The sequence below is a fragment of the Oncorhynchus mykiss genome, chromosome 6 (genome assembly GCF_013265735.2).
Source record: "Oncorhynchus mykiss isolate Arlee chromosome 6, USDA_OmykA_1.1, whole genome shotgun sequence".
NCBI lineage: Eukaryota > Metazoa > Chordata > Actinopteri > Salmoniformes > Salmonidae > Oncorhynchus > Oncorhynchus mykiss.
In genome coordinates, this window is record NC_048570.1 from 11,801,430 (window position 1) to 11,823,987 (window position 22,558).

At 43.2% G+C, this 22,558-nt stretch overlaps 2 protein-coding genes across 9 annotated transcripts in view; one reads left to right on the top strand and one right to left on the bottom strand.

Moving 5' to 3' along the window:
- Positions 1–7,660, top strand: part of LOC110525262 (dmX-like protein 1) — a 63,077-nt gene extending 55,417 nt beyond the window's left edge. For all 8 annotated transcript variants that reach the window (XM_036979408.1, XM_036979401.1, XM_036979403.1 and 5 more), the window contains 2 exons: positions 5,178–5,395; positions 5,674–7,660. In XM_036979408.1, coding sequence (XP_036835303.1) covers positions 5,178–5,395; positions 5,674–5,898 — 443 coding nt within the window. In that variant the 3' untranslated portion in view covers positions 5,899–7,660. The remainder of the gene's footprint in view (positions 1–5,177; positions 5,396–5,673) is intronic.
- Positions 7,444–21,181, bottom strand: hsd17b4 (hydroxysteroid (17-beta) dehydrogenase 4). Its single transcript, XM_021605246.2, has 24 exons — positions 20,952–21,181; positions 20,388–20,441; positions 20,159–20,266; positions 19,666–19,725; positions 18,091–18,112; positions 17,865–17,911; positions 17,381–17,465; positions 16,152–16,339; positions 14,903–14,994; positions 14,776–14,800; positions 14,570–14,698; positions 13,818–13,924; positions 13,293–13,529; positions 12,979–13,030; positions 12,817–12,888; positions 12,293–12,396; positions 12,097–12,162; positions 11,858–11,927; positions 11,547–11,653; positions 10,905–10,991; positions 10,674–10,760; positions 10,447–10,585; positions 10,088–10,215; positions 7,444–8,508 (listed from the first exon to the last, which is right to left on the bottom strand). Exons 1-24 carry the CDS (start codon positions 21,007–21,009, stop codon positions 8,419–8,421), a joined length of 2,214 nt encoding a protein of 737 aa, XP_021460921.1. The 5' UTR covers positions 21,010–21,181; the 3' UTR covers positions 7,444–8,418.
- Positions 21,182–22,558: the final 1,377 nt, after the last annotated feature.

The window sequence follows — 22,558 nt, forward strand, 5'->3', positions numbered from 1 at the left end:
ACAGTATTAACAGTCTAGTGCACGGTGAGTCCTCCACAACACTATTAACAGTCTAGTGCATGGTGAGTCTTCCACAACACTATTAACAGTCTAGTCCATGGTGAGTCCTCCACAACACTATTAACAGTCTAGTCCATGGTGAGTCCTCCACAACAGTATTAACAGTCTAGTGCACGGTGAGTCCTCCACAACACTATTAACAGTCTAGTCCATGGTGAGTCCTCCACAACACTATTAACAGTCTAGTGCATGGTGAGTCTTCCACAACACTATTAACAGTCTAGTCCATGGTGAGTCCTCCACAACAGTATTAACAGTCTAGTCCATGGTGAGTCCTCCACAACAGTGTTAACAGTCTAGTGCACGGTGAGTCCTCCACTACACTATTAACAGTCTAGTACACAGTGAGTCCTCCACAACACTATTAACAGTCTAGTCCATGGTGAGTCCTCCACAACACTATTAACAGTCTAGTGCACGGTGAGTCCTCCACTACACTATTAACAGTCTAGTGCACGGTGAGTCCTCCACAACACTATTAACAGTCTAGTCCATGGTGAGTCCTCCACTACACTATTAACAGTCTAGTCCATGGTGAGTCCTCCACAACACTATTAACAGTCTAGTTCATGGTGAGTCCTCCACAACACTATTAACAGTCTAGTCCATGGTGAGTCCTCCACAACAGTATTAACAGTCTAGTGCACGGTGAGTCCTCCACAACACTATTAACAGTCTAGTGCACGGTGAGTCCTCCACTACACTATTAACAGTCTAGTGCACGGTGAGTCCTCCACAACACTATTAACAGTCTAGTACACAGTGAGTCCTCCACAACACTATTAACAGTCTAGTCCATGGTGAGTCCTCCACAACACTATTAACAGTCTAGTCCATGGTGAGTCTTCCACAACACTATTAACAGTCTAGTCCATGGTGAGTCTTCCACAACACTATTAACAGTCTAGTCCACGGTGAGTCCTCCACTACACTATTAACAGTCTAGTGCACGGTGAGTCCTCCACAACACTATTAACAGTCTAGTCCATGGTGAGTCTTCCACAACACTATTAACAGTCTAGTCCATGGTGAGTCCTCCACAACACTATTAACAGTCTAGTACACAGTGAGTCCTCCACAACACTATTAACAGTCTAGTCCATGGTGAGTCCTCCACAACACTATTAACAGTCTAGTACACAGTGAGTCCTCCACAACACTATTAACAGTCTAGTCCATGGTGAGTCCTCCACAACACTATTAACAGTCTAGTCCATGGTGAGTCTTCCACAACACTATTAACAGTCTAGTGCACGGTGAGTCCTCCACAACACTATTAACAGTCTAGTCCATGGTGAGTCCTCCACAACACTATTAACAGTCTAGTGCACGGTGAGTCCTCCACAACACTATTAACAGTCTAGTGCACGGTGAGTCCTCCACAACACTATTAACAGTCTAGTGCACGGTGAGTCCTCCACAACACTATTAACAGTGTAGTGCACGGTGAGTCCTCCACAACACTATTAACAGTCTAGTCCATGGTGAGTCCTCCACAACACTATTAACAGTCTAGTCCATGGTGAGTCCTCCACAACACTATTAACAGTCTAGTCCATGGTGAGTCCTCCACAACACTATTAACAGTCTAGTGCACGGTGAGTCCTCCACAACACTATTAACAGTCTAGTCCATGGTGAGTCCTCCACAACACTATGAACAGTCTAGTGCACGGTGAGTCTTCCACAACACTATTAACAGTCTAGTCCATGGTGAGTCTTCCACAACACTATTAACAGTCTAGTCCATGGTGAGTCTTCCACAACACTATTAACAGTCTAGTCCATGGTGAGTCTTCCACAACACTATTAACAGTCTAGTCCATGGTGAGTCTTCCACAACACTATTAACAGTCTAGTCCATGGTGAGTCTTCCACAACACTATTAACAGTCTAGTCCATGGTGAGTCTTCCACAACACTATTAACAGTCTAGTGCACGGTGAGTCTTCCACAACACTATTAACAGTCTAGTGCACGGTGAGTCCTGCACAACACTATTAACAGTCTAGTCCATGGTGAGTCTTCCACAACACTATTAACAGTCTAGTCCATGGTGAGTCTTCCACAACACTATTAACAGTCTAGTGCACGGTGAGTCCTCCACAACACTATTAACAGTCTAGTGCACAGTGAGTCCTCCACAACACTATTAACAGTCTAGTCCATGGTGAGTCCTCCACAACACTATTAACAGTCTAGTCCATGGTGAGTCCTCCACAACACTATTAACAGTCTAGTGCACGGTGAGTCCTCCACTACACTATTAACAGTCTAGTGCACGGTGAGTCCTCCACAACACTATTAACAGTCTAGTACACAGTGAGTCCTCCACAACACTATTAACAGTCTAGTCCATGGTGAGTCCTCCACAACACTATTAACAGTCTAGTCCATGGTGAGTCCTCCACAACACTATTAACAGTCTAGTGCACGGTGAGTCCTCCACTACACTATTAACAGTCTAGTGCACGGTGAGTCCTCCACAACACTATTAACAGTCTAGTACACAGTGAGTCCTCCACAACACTATTAACAGTCTAGTCCATGGTGAGTCCTCCACTACACTATTAACAGTCTAGTGCACGGTGAGTCCTCCACAACACTATTAACAGTCTAGTCCATGGTGAGTCTTCCACAACACTATTAACAGTCTAGTCCATGGTGAGTCCTCCACAACACTATTAACAGTCTAGTACACAGTGAGTCCTCCACAACACTATTAACAGTCTAGTCCATGGTGAGTCCTCCACAACACTATTAACAGTCTAGTACACAGTGAGTCCTCCACAACACTATTAACAGTCTAGTCCATGGTGAGTCCTCCACAACAGTATTAACAGTCTAGTGCACGGTGAGTCCTCCACAACACTATTAACAGTCTAGTGCATGGTGAGTCTTCCACAACACTATTAACAGTCTAGTCCATGGTGAGTCCTCCACAACACTATTAACAGTCTAGTCCATGGTGAGTCCTCCACAACACTATGAACAGTCTAGTGCACGGTGAGTCCTCCACAACACTATTAACAGTCTAGTCCATGGTGAGTCCTCCACAACACTATTAACAGTCTAGTGCATGGTGAGTCTTCCACAACACTATTAACAGTCTAGTCCATGGTGAGTCCTCCACAACACTATTAACAGTCTAGTTCATGGTGAGTCCTCCACAACACTATTAACAGTCTAGTCCATGGTGAGTCCTCCACAACAGTATTAACAGTCTAGTGCACGGTGAGTCCTCCACAACACTATTAACAGTCTAGTGCACGGTGAGTCCTCCACTACACTATTAACAGTCTAGTGCACGGTGAGTCCTCCACAACACTATTAACAGTCTAGTACACAGTGAGTCCTCCACAACACTATTAACAGTCTAGTCCATGGTGAGTCCTCCACAACACTATTAACAGTCTAGTCCATGGTGAGTCTTCCACAACACTATTAACAGTCTAGTCCATGGTGAGTCTTCCACAACACTATTAACAGTCTAGTCCACGGTGAGTCCTCCACTACACTATTAACAGTCTAGTGCACGGTGAGTCCTCCACAACACTATTAACAGTCTAGTCCATGGTGAGTCTTCCACAACACTATTAACAGTCTAGTCCATGGTGAGTCCTCCACAACACTATTAACAGTCTAGTACACAGTGAGTCCTCCACAACACTATTAACAGTCTAGTCCATGGTGAGTCCTCCACAACACTATTAACAGTCTAGTACACAGTGAGTCCTCCACAACACTATTAACAGTCTAGTCCATGGTGAGTCCTCCACAACACTATTAACAGTCTAGTCCATGGTGAGTCTTCCACAACACTATTAACAGTCTAGTGCACGGTGAGTCCTCCACAACACTATTAACAGTCTAGTCCATGGTGAGTCCTCCACAACACTATTAACAGTCTAGTGCACGGTGAGTCCTCCACAACACTATTAACAGTCTAGTGCACGGTGAGTCCTCCACAACACTATTAACAGTCTAGTGCACGGTGAGTCCTCCACAACACTATTAACAGTCTAGTGCATGGTGAGTCCTCCACAACACTATTAACAGTGTAGTGCACGGTGAGTCCTCCACTACACTATTAACAGTGTAGTGCACGGTGAGTCCTCCACAACACTATTAACAGTGTAGTGCACGGTGAGTCCTCCACAACACTATTAACAGTGTAGTGCACGGTGAGTCCTCCACAACACTATGAACAGTCTAGTGCACCTTCACAACACTATGAACAGTCTAGTACACCTTCACAACAATATGAACAGTCTAGTGCACGGTGAGTCCTCCACAACACTATGAACAGTCTAGTGCATGGTGAGTCCTCCACAACACTATGAACAGTCTAGTGCACCTTCACAACACTATGAACAGTCTAGTGCACCTTCACAACACTATGAACAGTCTAGTGCACCTTCACAACACTATGAACAGTCTAGTGCACCTTCACAACACTATGAACAGTCTAGTGCACCTTCACAACACTATGAACAGTCTAGTGCACCTTCACAACACTGAACAGTCTAGTGCACCTTCACAACACTATGAACAGTCTAGTGCACCTTCACAACACTATGAACAGTCTAGTGCACGGTGAGTCTTCCACAACACTATGAACAGTCTAGTGCACGGTGAGTCTTCCACAACACTATTAACAGTCTAGTGCACGGTGAGTCCTCCACAACACTATTAACATTCTAGTCCATGGTGAGTCCTCCACTACACTATTAACAGTCTAGTCCATGGTGAGTCCTCCACAACACTATGAACAATCTAGTCCATGGTGAGTCCTCCACAACACTATGAACAGTCTAGTGCATGGTGAGTCCTCCACAACACTATGAACAGTCTAGTGCACCTTCACAACACTATGAACAGTCTAGTGCACGGTGAGTCCTCCACAACACTATTAACAGTCTAGTGCACCTTCACAACACTATGAACAGTCTAGTGCACAGTGAGTCCTCCACAACACTATGAACAGTCTAGTGCATGGTGAGTCCTCCAACACTGGCTGTTTCTATTGAAGCCAGTACACCATCAACAATAATACAGAGAGTAGCCAAGTTAGCTACATTTAAGTTGTTCCTATTTTGCCCCTCTCCTCTCTCTGCAGCCTTTAGTTGTCATGAGTCGGGGGCCACGGTGCTGTCGCTGGCCCCCAGGCAGCAGCTGCTAATCACAGGTGGCAGGAAGGGCTGGATCAGCGTGCTGGAGCTCCCCCACAGGCACCAGCGCCAGAGCTTCCAGGCCCACGACTCCCCTGTCAAGGCCCTGGCTGTGGACCCCACCGAGGGCAGCTTCATCAGCGGCTCTGCCGAAGGCAACATCAAGGTGCCCTCCCTCCCTCCCTCGCCACATAGTCCCCCTCACTGCACCTGTTGCTTGTTTATTCTTTCCAGGTGACTGGGTTAGGATGGGTCAAAAACAACGGTTGTGGATTTTGGGAGGTTCAAGGGGAGTAGGGTGGTGGGAGCAGCCTATTGCAAAATCAGGATTACAATAGATATTTGGTTCCCCCCTGTATAGCATGTTAAAGATTTAAATCCATAAATCGTATGCAAAAATAACAAAAAGGTTGCTCCAACCCTGACTGTGGTGTGATGTTGCAGGTGTGGAGCCTGTCCATGCAGTGCTTACTGCATCAGTTCCCCAACGAGCACGCTCGCCAGTCCCTGTTCCGGAATCTGGGCACGGGCGTGATGCAGATCGAGGTGGGCCCGGCCAACCACATATTTTCGTGTGGCGCCGATGGTACCATGAAGATGAGGATTCTCCCTGACCGCTTCAGCGTCAACAATGGCAACCTGAAGAACGACGTCAAGTTCATCATTTAGCTAACTAAGCACAGCCTCAGCTTGTGGTTTACGTGACCAAGACTGCCTTTGTTTGCACAAGTTACTGCAAGATGAGTGTGGAGGGACTGACTGTCTGTCTGCACAAGGAGAGGACACTCAAAAACGGACGCAAGCTTCCTCCTCTCACCAGTGATCACTTTTCTAAGGCAATCATATTGGAATCTTACATGTAGAGATGAGATCTGTGCAGTGTATGATTTGGGATGTCAGGTGTTTCTACAGTGCTCTGCATCCATTTTAAGACTGTAAAATACTGACATCCCTGCTTGCTTGAGTTAAGGCCAGTTGATATAAAGCACATTATCGAATCATAAGGAATTCGCTTTGTTTGCTCATAAATATGGTAAAATGATATGCAGTGCATAGTTTAGATCCCAGAGAGCAAGCCAAGCCTTAAGTATAATATTCTGTTTAGTATTGTTGTGGTCTAGATTCAAACAGTGGTGATGTGTTCTTATAAATCTAACTCATACTGGTACTGCACCCATTTCCCCTAGGTATTGTTGAGTGGTATTTAGTTCTGGTTGAACCTTGTGTGCAATTGACCAATCAAGTGATCATTTTATTGGAGGTACACATGTAGCTTTAAGGACCCACTTATCAGGGAAACCCAATATAATTGGTCTGTTCTTCCCCTTGATTATTTTAGACAGAATGTTGTAACTATCAAGTAAGCACCCATTAGCCAATAAGAGAAAGAGAGCACTAATTTCAATGAGTGTCTTGGAATTAAACAGTTTCATACTCAACACCGCACTTTCCTCCTCCCATCCCCAAATCAACCACAAATGCATAGATAAGTCACTTAAATTGTGGATTTACCTTTGCTAACATGAAATTGACTTTACAAACTGGTTAACTAGCTTGTCAGTGAGGATGCATTTAGACAAGCGGCCCAATTATCTTTTATCCACTAATTGGTCTTTTGACCAATCACATCTGCTAGGTATAAAAAATAATTTGGCTGCCTTAGTGGGGTACTTGTGTGGTTTGAACAATAGCTTTTTATTTTTACAAAATGCATTGCCTTCAGGAAATGACCTTGTAACTTATAGATTGAATCTAGGCCCATGTATATTGTGATATCTATTATTCCCAATAACTTCACCCCCCTTGGCATACTGTCACACATCTATATTTGGGGTATAAGCTGGAATGACGTTATTGCATTCTGTAAATAGAACAAACTACACCTCACAACTTTACTGTGATGTTTTAGCAAGTCCTGCTTTATGAAGACAATTTTGTGAAATACCAGTAATATTTATGGATTGTGTTTAAACAACAGTGCCTGATCATGATGCAGAACTGGGTTTGTTTCACTTCCTCCAGGGGCAGATATAAGAATCAAAGTACATTGATTTATGGTTAGAGCGTTGGGCCAGTAACCGAAAGGTCGCTGTTTCGAAACCCTGAGGTGAAAAATCGGTGTGCTCTTGAGCAAGGCACTTAACCCTAATTTCCTCCCGGGGTGCAGTACAACTGTCCCTGTAAAACACATTTCACTGCATACTCATTGCAAAGTAATTGAATAAAATCTTTAATCAACAATGCGTAGGAGATATACAAATTGCTTAGTGTAATATGCTATCGCAGACAAGGGATGAGTATTTAACTAGAACCATCATATACAATAGGGGTTCCATGTTTTTCTTCCTTTACACTGTGAATATGCTCAGAAAGCTAATTTTATGAATAAGTCAGATTTACAAGTGTAATATAATAAAGCAACTTAAATGTACACTTGTCTGTTTGGAACCTTGATTAAAAAGTTTATCCCCGTCAGAAGCCACATGATGAAAGTGCGTAAGATTTATTAGAAATTAGTGTAGCACCAAGCCAACACTTAATGTGGGTTACATTGGATTTTAGGGAAGTCAGGACACTTAACTATGCCTAATCTGGGAGCACAAATGCAATTTTAGTGAAAAAAATGTAGCACAGCAGACAGGTTCTGCTTGCCTTTTCTTCATTGCCCTGGAATACAGCAAGCATCCCCAGTTGACACTATAGTATATTGTTCATGTACAGTTTGTCCCACCTACTGCATAGCCCAGTAATTTATTGGCCCCATGCACCCGTCATCTGACTTGACATTCAGAATTGCACATCAGCAGCTTTGATGGCGCTGTTTAATAAAACGTCCCTATACATTTCATCAGCGTCAAAGTAAAAATCATGATCGCAGCCCCAGCTAACACTCAGTGTAATGTGGCTACTTGTTGAAATAGCATTAAATTATCATTTTAACTCATTTAGGTTATTTCACCAGATATGATGCATTGAAATCCAGGTCAAATTACTGCAACAGAAGAGGTGCAATTTGAAAAAAACAAGGAAAATAACATTGTGCTGATTTATTGGCACATTGGAGAACTCTGTGGATGGTGTTAAAACAATGACGTGACTTGTCTTCTTTATGCACATTGGCAATTAATGCTGCTACCTCAGGTGAAACAAACACGTTAGATAACTGAGTGGTTCTCCTTTTGCTCAACCTCACAGTTTAGCATAGTCTTTAAGGATCACCTCCAGCTTCTGGCTCAGCATGATGTTCCCTCGCACTTTCAGCTTGCCTGCAAAGAACGCCTGGAAGAACAAGTACAAGTCTCAGGTCACTGAGAAAAATATGCTCTTACAACCCCATATTAAAACGGTCATAAGCTAAGGGCTTCCTGGAGTTACACTGAACAAAAATATCAAATTCAACAATAAGATTTACAGTTCATAAGGAAATCAGTCAATTGAAGAAAATTAATTAGGCCCTAATCTATGGATTTCACATGACTGGGAATACAGATATGAATAGGTTGGTCAGATTTGTTTTGGTAAGGTCGGATCAGAAAACCAGTCAGTATCTGGTGATTCCTTCGCATATTTGCTCAGGTTGTTGATTTGTGTGGCCTGAGGAATGTTGTCTCCTTCATTGGCATGTGTGAAGTTGATGGCTATTGGTGGGAACAGGAACACGCTGTCGTACACGTCGATCCAGAGCATTCCAAATAGGCTCAACGGTGACATGTCTGGTGAGTATGCAGGCCATGGAAGGACTGGGAAATTTTCAGCTTCAAGGAATTGCGATGCTGAACTGCAGTCAGGTCAACACCCTGGTGAGAACGACGAGCATGCAGCTGAACTTCCCAGAGACGGTTTCTGACAGTTTGTGCAGTAATTCTTCAGTTGTGCAAACCCATATTTATCAGCTGTCCAGGTGGCACGTCTCAGTACAACCCGCAGGTGATGAAGCCAGATGTGGAAGTCCTGGGTTGGCGTGGTTTACACGTGGTCTGCGGTTGTGACATACTGCCAAATTCTCTAAAAATGATATTGAGACGGCTTATGGTAGAGAAATGAGCAATTCTCTTGCAACAGCTCTGGTGAACTTTCCTGTAGTCAGCATGCTAACTACACACTCCCTCAAGACATGTGGCATTGTGTTGTGTGAAGAAAAAAAAATACATTTTAGAGTGGCCTTTTATTTTCATGCCATTTCCTCAGCTGCTTGATATGCCACACCTGTCAGGTGGATGGATTATCTTGGCAAAGGAGACATGCTCACTAACAGGGATGTCAACAAATTTGTGCACAATTTTGAGAGGAGCTTTTTGCGCATATGAAAAATGTCTGGGATATTATTTCAGCACATGAAACCAACATTTTTGTTCTGTATAAAAATTAGGGAAGGGCAACTTTGATTGGGGTGGGAGCCACAAAAAATCTTTACTCATGATGAGCTGCAGTGGCACACAGGCAGTGAAAGGCTATCCTAGCCTTTTGGGGGCCTTAAGTGAAATTGTTGAAATTTGTTGTGCATCAGCAGTTTCTCAAAACTGCAACTTGTGTATTCTACCTCTCAACATTAAAATTGTTCCCTCCACCCCTCATTTTATTTTACTGAAATTGATCCGCGGGCCTACAGAAAGGAGGGGCCGCCAGTTATCCATCCCTGATCTAAAGTCACAAAACAATGAAAGGTGAAATGTAGCTCATTCCTGCCAAGAAAACCCACTCTTACTGGGATGTACTTATTTTTTTTTTTAAACTAAGTTTTAAAAAGCTTTGAAGTGTGAATGTGCTACACATTGGCAGTTCTCTGCTGAGTCACCTTGCAGCTTTCTACAGTGTCTCAGATTTTGCCAGGCATGTAGGCTTGGGGAAATGTCTGTACCTTCTGAGGGTTGAGTTTTCCCTGCACTACTTCCATGAAGTCATCATCAGATACAGTGATGGTCACATCGGTTTTGCCACTGTATGGGCCCTTGTGCAAGGCGCCAGCTCCAGTTTTCAAATCAATGGCTGGGGGGAGAGCATAATGAAATTATGGTTGAGGCATTTACACTATGGGACAGTTTCCCAGATCCAGATTAAGTTTAGTAGTAGACTAAAGTGCACAATGGTAATTCTCCATCGAGAATCATTTTTAGTCCAAGACTTGGCGTAATCAGGCCCCGGGAAGCAGGCTGCATAGGTTCAACATGACGGCATTGATTGACAGGAGGGCTTGGAAAGCAACAAGGGTTCACTTACTCCACTGGGCTGCAGTGTTTCCTCCCTTGGTGATCTCCCAGCCAAACACTGCATTGACCTTCTTCACCATCTCAGCCCCTAGGTCCTTAATGCGACGGCCGATCTCAGCAAACACCAGCTCACTCTTGAGTCCCCCTGCCTAGAAGGGTTCAAAACAGGAAAACGAGTCAGAGGTCATTTCCACCTTTGGGATTTTGCATCACACATTAAGAGTCTGACTGATGTACCTCAGGAAGAATTTGTGGGGAGCCATCTGCAGCAGCATGCAAGTCCACATAGGCACCTGACAAAACCACAGCACCGCTCTCTTTGACCTGAGGAATAAGACATAACCCAATCAATTTAACCTGGATATTCTGTATCACATGGAAAAAGGTTACTGGACTTAATTTGGGTAATTCTTTTAATCTTAATGGATCACTATTAACCTCTTGCACAACCATGATAAAACTGCTCACTTTGCACTGAATGTGAATTCGGTTTCCTTCTTTCCACATCTCAGTCTGTAGAGACTGGCCTGGTAGCACTGGCTTTACAAAGCGAACCTACAGTAGGAACCAGGAAAAAGTCATTTAAAAAGAGCTTATTACATTTTCAATTCTAGTCATTTAAAAATAGCTTATTACATTTTCAATTCTAGACATTTAGCAGACACTCTTATCCAGAGTGACTTACAGTTAGAGCACCCATCTTAAAAAGGTAGCTAGGTGAGACAACCACATCTCACAGTCATAAGTCAAACCTTCCTCAAAGCAGCTATCAGCAAAGTCAGTGATAGTCAAGAGCAACGGTAGGGTGTTCTTATTTTTCTTGATTAAGTGCCAAGCTCCAAAAATATATACGGGAACTGTTAACAGTTTTGGAACCTCTAATCCCGGCAATTTGACCGGTAAACTCAAGGGTACACTCGCAATGGCTGCCTGGTTTCCATGGTAATGTAGAAAGTTAACTGATGTGGCTCATGCAATTGAATATATTTTTTGTATATTGTATATTTTTTGTATATTTTCCGCCAGTTCCCCCATTATGCCATCATTGACTTGAATGGGAACGGACGTTCTATTCAGTCTATGACGTTAAGATCCAAGATCGTGCTTCACCTTGATGGACTTGAATCTGGAGGCATCGTTGTTGGCATACTGCTTCAGCACATGCCTAGCCGCAAACCCAAAGGAGCACAGGCCATGCAGAATAGGGGATTTGAATCCTGAAAAATGGAGAGAAGAGGTCTTTATGATTCAACACAATATCCTGCATAACACTGTGCAGTGTTTTATTCATTTTAAAGAGTCAAAGCTTGGTGCCAGATCTGTTGGTGCAATCATGTCAACTCCTTGGCACTCTTCTTTTGGCATGACAAGGAGTTGACACGATTGCCAAAACAGATCTGGTACCAGGTCAGAAGACTCACCTCCCATTGCTGCAAAGCTGGGGTCTATGTGGAGGGGGTTCCAGTCCCCACTCAGACGATACAAGGCAGCCTGAAAGCGTGGAATCAATGTCAAGTCACTCCTTTTAGAAATATCTTGAGTGTCGGGCTCCCGTTGAGCCATTATGGCTACTTATTTGATGCTTCAACTTTTGTAAAAATCCTAACAGTTTGGGCACTAGTAGTGAAAACCAGTGTATACACTAGATGGAACAACAAACCTGGTCTCTTGTTGTGGTGTCAGTCATCACAGCATCAGGACTTCTGTTTGGATGCGCTACTGTGCTCTGAAAGAGTGAGATTAAGTTACGTTGAAAGAAAATTAGTAAGAGTCAACCATTTTGTTCTAGAAAGAAATAATGGTAGTACTTCTGAATAGTTTGAAAGCATTGGTGTTGTTAACAGACTCCTTGTTACCATTGCTTTATCAGATGTTCTCTTTCCTCCAAAGCCACCAGCCCCCACGATGAACAGAGAGTACTGGTTGTAACACAACAGCTCTTTACCACTGTACGTGTGGACTGTGGAGAAAAACAATGTTGTTATCTTCCAAATGGTCCTCTGTAGCTCAGTTGGTACAGCGTGGTGCTTGCAATGCCAGGACAGTGGACTTAAAATGTGTGCAGATGATGAAGTCGCTTTGCATAAAAGTGCCTGCTAAATAGCTTATTTTTTTTTACACCAATAATGAAACTTAAAAAAAAAAAAAATGTTACATTCCACAGGAGAAAATAAAATATTCTTTCAAGTTTCTCTGAAAGAATCTTTAGACTGCATGTGTTCAATTTCCTTCCTTTAATATCAGGTCCATAACTAAATTGTTAAAGTTCCTCTGCTATTTCTTTGCTCATCTCATTCAACCCTGTGGAATGTCACTTATAAACCCTTTACTCTACCACACCAATTCTCAGGGACAAGGAAGTAAGCTTAACAAAACTAACCATCCAGGAGAATGACTGCGCCAGATCCTTTGTCCAACACATCTGCGATTCTAGCCTGAGACGTCAGTGTTCCTGCAAATGCAGACAAATTATTTTCAATAACAGGCTTTTGTAAGCAGAAAATGTTGTTCTCAGAGATACTTCTGTAATGGGCACACATACCGGAGGTGGGTAATGGTTGGAAAAGCTCCAGATACTGCTCTCCATGCAACAACTGAGTGACAATATCAGAATGAACAAAGGTGAGTAAATTGGTTACGTGACAATAGCGGTTTCAGTTTTTGCTCCAAGCAAAATAAAAATGTATTATTTACCCACTAAATTAAATGTGAGAACAGCAACAGTTGCTTGCCACTTCTGTATGGGATGAGTTCTGAGTTTACTGCATCTATTTTCTATATAATGCATATAAAACTGTAAATTCTACTGTACTTGGGGAAATAAAGATGATTGGGATTGTTTCCTGGAGCTTTTACCCTGGTGAAGTCAAAGTTGAGTCCAGGCACGGAACCTAGCCCTCCGTCCATCATGGCCGCCTGGGAGGGGATGACCCCGAAGGTGGGCAGACAGCTAAAGTCCTCGTGGCCCTCATACAGGAACTTGAGGTGGTCGTCATCCTTGGTGGACATGCCCACTCCTAGGGCGTACAGGATGCACTGAGTTTGGGAGTAGCTGAAGGTCGACTCCGGAAGCTTCTGTCCCACCGCCTCCAGCTGAAGGGGAAGCACAGCGACAATCAGCACAGAACGAAGTGGACACAAGCCATGTCATTTACTAAGCATGCCTTTAGGTAGAACCAGGCCCCGTAGGTCAGCTAGGGATACATTGACATCAGCCTGCCAGGGACTGTTTGATTTGGAGACATGGCCCCTTGGTGTCAAAGACACTCCAAACAACATCTTTGAAGACATGGCCCACAGAGCATCATTATGGGACCATCTGTCACCAACATGCATGACGTCACTTCATTCTAGCCTAGTACTGTTGACCTCTCCACTCACAGGACTGATCCCAGATGCAGCAGTAGCCATAGCGCTGGTGGGGTTGGGGGCAATTCCCTCATCAGTCTCCACTCTTGACAGCACCTCCACCAATGTGGCCACGGACTCTAAAAATAAAAAAAATGGGATAAGAGGAGATTCATTATATTCACTCAATAAGGACGTTGTGGAACAAAGACGGCCAAAAGTCCTCTAATAAGGTACAAATGAGGAGCACTACAAAGTCATGGTAATGAGGCACTCCTCTGGAGGCTGCCACCCCCAGGCTGCTGCACATCCAAGGGCAAGCCGAGGGAGGAGGGAATAATGAACCCTTGTCATGTTCTCTTCTGTGTCTGACCCAAAGGCGCTCCGCTCGATACTGTACTGTGCTCTTCATTCAAAGACGAGGGGGAAATACCAGTGGTGGAGTTGACATTGTGTCATAACAGCACAAGCAAATGAGTTTGTTCACTTCTCTTAGAGGTTTGATCCCTGGTCAGCCACTCAGTTTACACTGCAGACCTTTTCCCATGAAATTGGTTGTTATTACAACACCAAAAGAGTTCCAGCATTTACTGCAGGTGGACTATTGAGTGTTTCACTGACACCTACCTAGTCAGTCATTTTCTGCATTTTATACTATTGTCAAAAAAAAAGGTTAAATTCAATACATCTGTGTATAAGTCAATGACTAATATCTGTAATGTATCTGACAGAGGCAAAATATGCCAGCATAGGTGTTCAGTCTAAGGGCTGCTTGACTTGGTTACCATTGATGTTGGCAGGTTTGGTGGCATTGGTGAAGTCACAGATGTTGTCCCACTGGTCTCGTACAGTCTCAGGAAACATGCCCTGGTTCTTCTTCCTCACAATGCGGCCCTGTGAACGCTCCCAGCGCACTACACAAAACACATTGATGGAAAATATTGTAGAACGGTGAAAATACTCCCAAATGAGAATAATAAATTCAACTCACATTTTCCAATCCAGCCAGCACCAACCTTAACAGGGAGAGAACATTAACAGAATAATCAGGAAGGATTGGGAGTAAGGCGACACAGTTAAAGGCATAAGTGAACATTTCATACAGTTCTCAAACAAACCTCGAACAGGCCTCCATTTTCCTGACACTGGTCATGAGACAGCCACAGAACTAGGGGCGCCACGTATTCTGCTTTCAAGGACTCACACAGAACTACGACAAAAAAAGCTACATGTTAAGTTGCTAATAACATGAAAAGGTTTGCACATTGTGGGGATATGCTGGTTTTTTAATCTTTATAAACCATAAGACAGGTGTCGAACTCATTCCACAGAGGGCCGAGTGTCCGCAGATCTGTTTTTTCCTCTCAATGAAGACCTAAACAACCAGGTGAGGGGAGTTCCTTACTAATTAGTGACCTTAATTCAGCAATCAAGTACAAGGGAGGAGTGAAAACGCAAGACACTCGGCCCTCCGTGGAATGAGTTTGACACCCATGTCCTACAGTTTAAGATACTTTTTTTTTTTTTTAATACCAGCAAAGGGGACCATATCACACGACTTTCATATGGGATATGAAAAGGACATCACGTGGCAGACACCAGAGAAGAAAATCACAGATGTCAGCCAAGCCCACCAAAGCAATCTACGACACCTCATTAAAATGCCCAACCCATAAATAAATGTCATTTGTCAGAACGCATGATTAATCTCAGTGTTTACTCAGTTTGTGAGTGCACTAGTTTGACAAACTTTCGTAACACATTTACATGTCAATATTACATGATGCAACAGTGCTCGACTTAGGCAGATCACTAGAGCAGAGTACCGGCACCTCAAATGTTTTCTCCTGCTTGAGTTCCTGTATTAAACTGGGTGGTTTGAGCCCTGAATGCTGATTGGCTGAAAGCCATGGTATATCAGACCGTATACCACAGGTATGCCAAAAATATGTATTTTTACTGCTCTAATTACATTGGTACCCAGTTTGTAATAGCAATAAGGCACCTCTGGGATTTGTGGTATATTGCCAATATACACCACGGCTCTGGGCTGTATCCAGGCACACCATGTTCAGTCGCACATAAGAACAGCCCTTAGCCGTGGTATATCGGCCATATACCACAACCCCTCAGGCCTTATTGCTTTAATAGAATATTAACTCAAAATTATGTAGAGCTCCTGCATCTAAATTAAAACAATACCGGCACCCACAATGAGTACAGGCACCCATCAGTACATGCCAAGCACTGGTAACTCATCGCAATATTACACAACAGATCAACTGAAATCATTGAGTCTTAATGAAATGACCCAGTAATGTGTGCTGCTCAGCCTGTTCAGAGCCATTCCTCAGCAGCTCCTCTGACCTGGGGGCATAACAGTCTCTGTGAGGCGCGAGCCTGCGGTCGGGGCGATGGTGTTGCAGTGGATGTTGTACTTTTGGCCCTCGATGGCTAGGGTGTTGGCCAATCCCAGCAGACCCAGCTTCGCCGCACTATAGTTCGCCTGCCCAAAATTGCCATAGATGCCAGCAGCCGATGAAGTCATGATGATCCTGGGAACAGACAGGGCACCGTGGCACGTTGATTCAACACTGTGCACTGAATTAGACTGAAGCGCCAAGGCCGTTTCAGGCACGTGGCAACAACGATAGCTAAGAAACCCATCCGCTTCACTACCTGTCAAACGCTAACAACCTCCTAAAAACTATTCTACAACATTTGAAGACCGTTTTCTCACGTATTCTTGGTGCCGATGCTGCAAATCAAGGGGTATCATAAGGACGATTTCTCAACGTTAATTTAAGACAGGGTCCACCTGTGCGCAAACCTGAAACAGCTCTGTACTCCGCACCGGCCATTACCTAACTGAAACAGCTCTGTACTCCGCACCGGCCATTACCTAACTGTTTGGAGTGTGTTCAGTATGAGAGCTGGATTGATTGAATGTACAAAAGGAATTCTGAATCCCTAGGCACTGCTTATGAGCTGAAATTATTGAGTGGGTCAAGGGGTTCTCAAACTTTTTGGGCCCGGGGACCGAGTCATCAGGGACCCCCCTTCATAATCAGAACAACTTGAGTGAGATAAAAGAAAAAAAATAGCATGCAGGGAGTTTTACTAGGACTTTGGCAGTACATGTCCGGACAAACCAAGTCCAGAGCAGGAACATTTTAAAGGCCCATCTCTTGGCATGGGTTGCAAATTTAGCCATTTTCAAGCAAATTTCCTGCAATTCTGCACAATTTGTCATTGGGAATTTTGTTGTATGGAGTTGGGGGCCAACTCCCTGTGAGCCAACCAAGCCCATGTAGGCCAGAGTTGAGAACAGAAATTGGCGTCTAGCCGCGACCCCCTGAAGTACCTCCACGGACCCCACTTTAAAAACCCCTGGAAAAGATGACAGCAAATCAGTGGTGAGAATTCTATCCAGGCTATCAGAAGGCAATTACCACGTTGCTTATTCCTATCCAATCCACACTGATCTACAGGACTGCAGAGCCTGCTCTAGGGTACGATTTGGGATTCAGCAGAACAGTCAGCTCTACTTCCTTTTACATAGGCAACATGGTGCTGGGTCTGACCCTTGACATCACCTCCCAAACTTCTGCTTCTTCATGTGGTTCCAGGCAGCTCTAGTGACCATGAAGGACCCTCTCAGGTGGACTCTATGGATGAGGTCTGAAATACAAGCAAATGTATTTATAAAAGGCCTTTTTACATCAGCCATTGTCACAAAGTGCTGTACAGAAACCCAGCCTAAAAACACAAACAGCAAACAATGCAGGTGTAGAAGCACGGTGGCTGGGAAAAACTCCCTAGAAAAGGCCAGAACCAGGAAGAAACCTAGAAAGGAACCAGGCTCAAATGATGCATTACAGTAGAGGTTATCCTGTTCTTGCAAATTACTACTCAGACTGTATTTGTCATTCATTTCTCTACGCTAAAGTCCTTGGAATTAAAGCTCTTCTCCAGGCTGATAGACATTTACTATTCGTTCCATATGACTGTTTAATATGCAATATTCTCCTTCCGTGATGATTGACAGAATGAATGTGTACTCAGAAATAAACTCCTTACCCCAATCCAAATCACTCGTTCTGCCAAAGGAACGATCCCGAAGTATCCTTGAAATCAATAAAACAGGATGTTGTTCACTTTGGCCTCTATTCAATTATATACATTGAGTCAAATTGAATAGTTTTCTATGTCACATATCCATCTGAAACACTACAGTTTAGTTTATTTTGTAAAAAAAGTGGTCATCAAATCTGATTAAAAGGATTTAGAAAAATCACATTCTTACCCAGCATTATTAACAACAATATCTGGAAAAGATAAGTAACAGGTCTGTTTAAATCAAAATTCTTATCACCAAATCATGTATTGTAAGATGCCAAAACAAACCATCTGCACAATCAAGCCTGAACATACAATGCATTCGGAAAGTATTCAGACCCCTTGACTTTTGTTACAGCCTTATTCAGACCCCCCCCCCCCCCCCCCCCCCCCACTCCCCCCAAAAAATGATAAAGCAAAAACAGGTTAAATGTTTGCAAATTTATATAACATAACAAATACCTTATTTACATAAGTATTCAGACCCTTTGCTATGAGGCTTGAAATTGAGCTCAGGTGCATCCTGTTACCAGTCATCATCCTTGATGTTTCTACAACTTGATTGGAGTCCACCTGTGGTAAATTAAATTGATTGGACATGATTTGGTAAGGCACACATCTCTCTATATATAAAGGTCACACAGTTGACAGTGCATGTCAGAGCAAAAACCAAGCCATGAGGTCGAAGAATTGTCCATAGAGCTCAGAGACAGGATTGTGTGGAGGCACAGATCTGAGGAAGGGTACCAAAAAATGTCTGCAGCATTGAAGGTCCCCAAGAAATCAGTTCTCCAGCCATGTTAAATGGAAGAAGTTTGGAACCACCAAGACTCTTCCTAGAGCTAGCAGCCCGGCCAGTCTGAGCAATCAGAGAAGAGCCTTGGTCACCTCCCTGACGAAGAACCCAATGGTCACTGACAGAGCTCTCGAGTTTCTCTGTGCAGATGGGAGAACCTTCCAGATGGACAACCATCACTGCAGCACTCCACCAATCAGGCCTATATGGTAGAGTGGCCAGAGGGAAGCCACATGACAGTCCCCTTGAAGTTAGCCAAAAGGCACCCAAAAGACTCTCAGAAAATGAGAAACAAGATTCGCTGGGCTAATAACCAAAATGTAACTCTTTGGCCTGAATGCCAAGCATCACATCTGGAGGAGACTAGGCACCATTCCTAGAGTGAAGCATGGTGGTGGCAGCAGCATCATGCTATGGGGATGTTTTTCCAGTGGCAGGGACTGGGAGACTGATCAGGCTCGAGGGAAAGATGAACAGAGAAAAGTACAGAGATCCTTGATGAAAATCTGCTCCAGAGTGCTCAGAACCTCAGGCTGGGGCGAAGGTTCACCTTCCAACAGGACAACCCTAAGCACACAGTCAAGACAACACAGGAGTGGCTTCTGGACAAGTCTCTGAATGTCCTTGAGTGGTCCAGCGAGAGGCCGGACTTGAACATCTCTGGAGAGACCTGAAAATAGCTGTGCAGCGACGCTCCACATCCAACCTGACAGAACTTGAGGGGATCTGCAAAGAACAGCACATCTGCATTTGGCGAGTTTTTCCCCAAACTTGTAGCATCATACCCAAGAAGACAATGCTGTAACATAATAAAAATGTTTTAATAAGGTCCAAGAGTCTGAATATTTTCCAAATGCACTGTATAATCATGCTTGACTTACCATCAGCCATGCTATGTTTAAAATTGTTAAATGTGCATTGTGTTATTGGTTTTAAAACAAGGAAAACAGTTGTCTAAATACGCACCTATTCGCCCAAAAGCATCCAGGGCAGTCTGGATCAATTTCTCACCATCTTCTACAGAATCTGTGGGGCAAACATGAGAATAAACCCCCAAAATGCCTAACCAAGGTGTGATGGTGGCAAAGAAACTCTGGGAAGAAAGAAACCAGTCTATGCTCTTCTGGGTGGCCAAGTAAAAAAAGGGAAACGTCAAACAGTAGACAAATGTGCATGGCTCCTTTTCACAGCTGATATAATGCTCCTAAACAGTTCTGGATGTCTACAGTCGTAGTTTCATTGAGGGCTCAAAAAAAAACATAAGGAAGTAAAATTGGGCAATGGAAGGACGGAATGAGACTATCAAGGCTGTGATTTTGCCCTGTAACCTGCCCACATAGCCTTGAACCTAACTTCAGATTACAGGGCTCTAGACAGGATTTGGAAGGTTGGCCACTCAAGACTCTTGAACCATGTGCAAAAGTTCAAATGAGTTAGATAACTTGGTCCATCTACCCACCATAGTTAGCCACTGCTTTGCCTCCCTTGGCTTTTATCTCTTCCACGACTTTATCAGCAGCATTGGAGCTCTTCCCTCCCCCTTTAATATCTCCTCCGAGGTCATTAACTGTGTGCAGAGAAAAGATAAACAATTAAACCAATAACTAAGCATTGAACAGTATATTTTCTGTATAGTTGCCAGCTTATTTAAAATGTACATCTTAAAAATATACATTCACAATACTTACCAACTACTGAGGCACCCCTCACACCAAAAGCCAATGCATATTCTCTCCCAAGTCCTATGGAAATAAGTTTCAGTTAATACTTGGTCAAATGAAAATGTAAAATAAGACTTACGGTTGCGGCAAAGTGTCCAACACAGTACATGTTGTATTCATGCGTGGATGGGATACTGGTCATTTTATTGCAAGAATGCCCTCACATAAGGTATCTGGAATTAGCGAAATGTACTTTGTCCTGTGTGGCAGAGCGAAATCAGTTTCAAGTATAAAGTGTTGCAACAATGACAGCAGTGGGTAACTTGCTCCAGTAACTTAGCAAACTGGCTACTTTCTGACATAGCGCATAGCCACCAAGCACTACTACTGGTTAGGATAGCTAGTTAGTTAGCCACGGTTGCTACCAGACAAATAAGAATATGACTGGCAATAATCCTTACAATGGTTTCACAACCATGTCAACCACCACTAAAACACAACACCACCTTGCACAACGAAACGTTAGCAATTAACAAGATGAGCATATCCCAATGAAGCTAGCTATGTTAGCAAAAGATAGCAGTCATTTACCTCCACCGGCCCCAGTGACAATAACAACTTTCCCGTCGAAAACCAAAGGCACAGACATGATGAAGTAGTTCTGGATTTTAACTTTGTGTCCAGATTCAAAACTGTGCTGGTAGTATGCGAAGACAGCAGGGCAACAACTAGAATGTTAACAGCTAACAGGGTGAACTTTGCCTTACTTCCGCAAGAGGGGCGCTGGGTAATCAAAGGTAACAACAACCAATCACAGAGATCCAAGTACAAACCATCATAAATCCAAGATAATTTAACCTGTTAATTACTTAAATGTCCTCTGATGAAAAGTGCTTACGTCTTGAGCTGAACCTTTTGCTATAATGATCCTGTGCTTATTTGATGCACAAATGAATTAAAATTATAGGCATCGGATGCACAAAAAAAAAAGAAGCTTGTCAAACAAATGTCACAACTCTCCAAACCATTGTGGATGGCACGGCATTGTCATTGAGTTCTCCAAGCAAACAAAATATATCTTAAGAAGGTTGTGGCCTAATTTAATACTAGGCTCAACATAAGTGATGGTGACCCTGCTCTGACTCTGGCCAATAAGACATACAGGTGAGTTAATAGGCTATAGTCTAGACTATAGTTCGAAAATTACATTGAGGAGCTCTTTTTAAAGGGCTCCTCAATCATGGGATCTTAGGTAAATTCGTGACATACAACTAAGGATGCAGCACTACCAGCCAAATCACTTTGTTTGAGTGAGGAAGAATTATGACAATTTAGTGGGCGTTTGACTGACTCAACTTGAACTGATACATACTTGCAATTGTATGCCTTCAGCATTTTGCATTATTATGAGAAAATCAATGAAAAGCAGTGGGAGCATTTAAATGTCCTTTCATTTTTTTTCTCAAATTAAAAACCACAGCTTCACAAAGCCAATATCTCTAGTCTGTTCACATAGCCTACCGTGTCATAGGGCCTATATGAAGTTAATCAAATGAAATCATTGATCACACATGTCTCTGATCATATATGGCAAAAATAGCCTAGACATGTTTTGGATCAAGGTTTGAGGATACAGACCAAACCAGAAGCACCCTTATTCCAAAATTGAACTAGATGTCCAAGTGGGGCCTAAGTATAATAAATGACTGCTTACCCTAGGCAAGCAATCCATGCCTTGTGTTGTGTGCAAGACACACACAGGTCAATGATGATGGATGTGATTGCTTAACTTGGATGTGAGATCTTCAAGAGTAAATGACCCTGCCCATTAAAATAGCCTACAGTATTGTCGATTAGTATGGTTGGAAATATTATTTCATTACATCTTAAAGTTTGTCTATAGGCATAATCACCCAAAAAGCAGAAGTCAAAAGCTTTTCTCATATAAACATGCAGGCAATATAAGATGAGTTGTCCAAACAGAAGAAACAAGCCCATTGGGAAATATTCCAGGAACTTGATGAATGTTATGTAATAGTGAGTTGGAAAGATTTATATGTTGTTCCTATGTTAGAAAGTCTAAAGAGGCCGTAATATTTACCCCCCAACAAAAGCCTAGAAATGTGCAAAACTTTCCCAAACTGCTTCAATGCAGCCATACTTTAACCCAGGAACCTGTCATCGGGAACCGCAGCCGT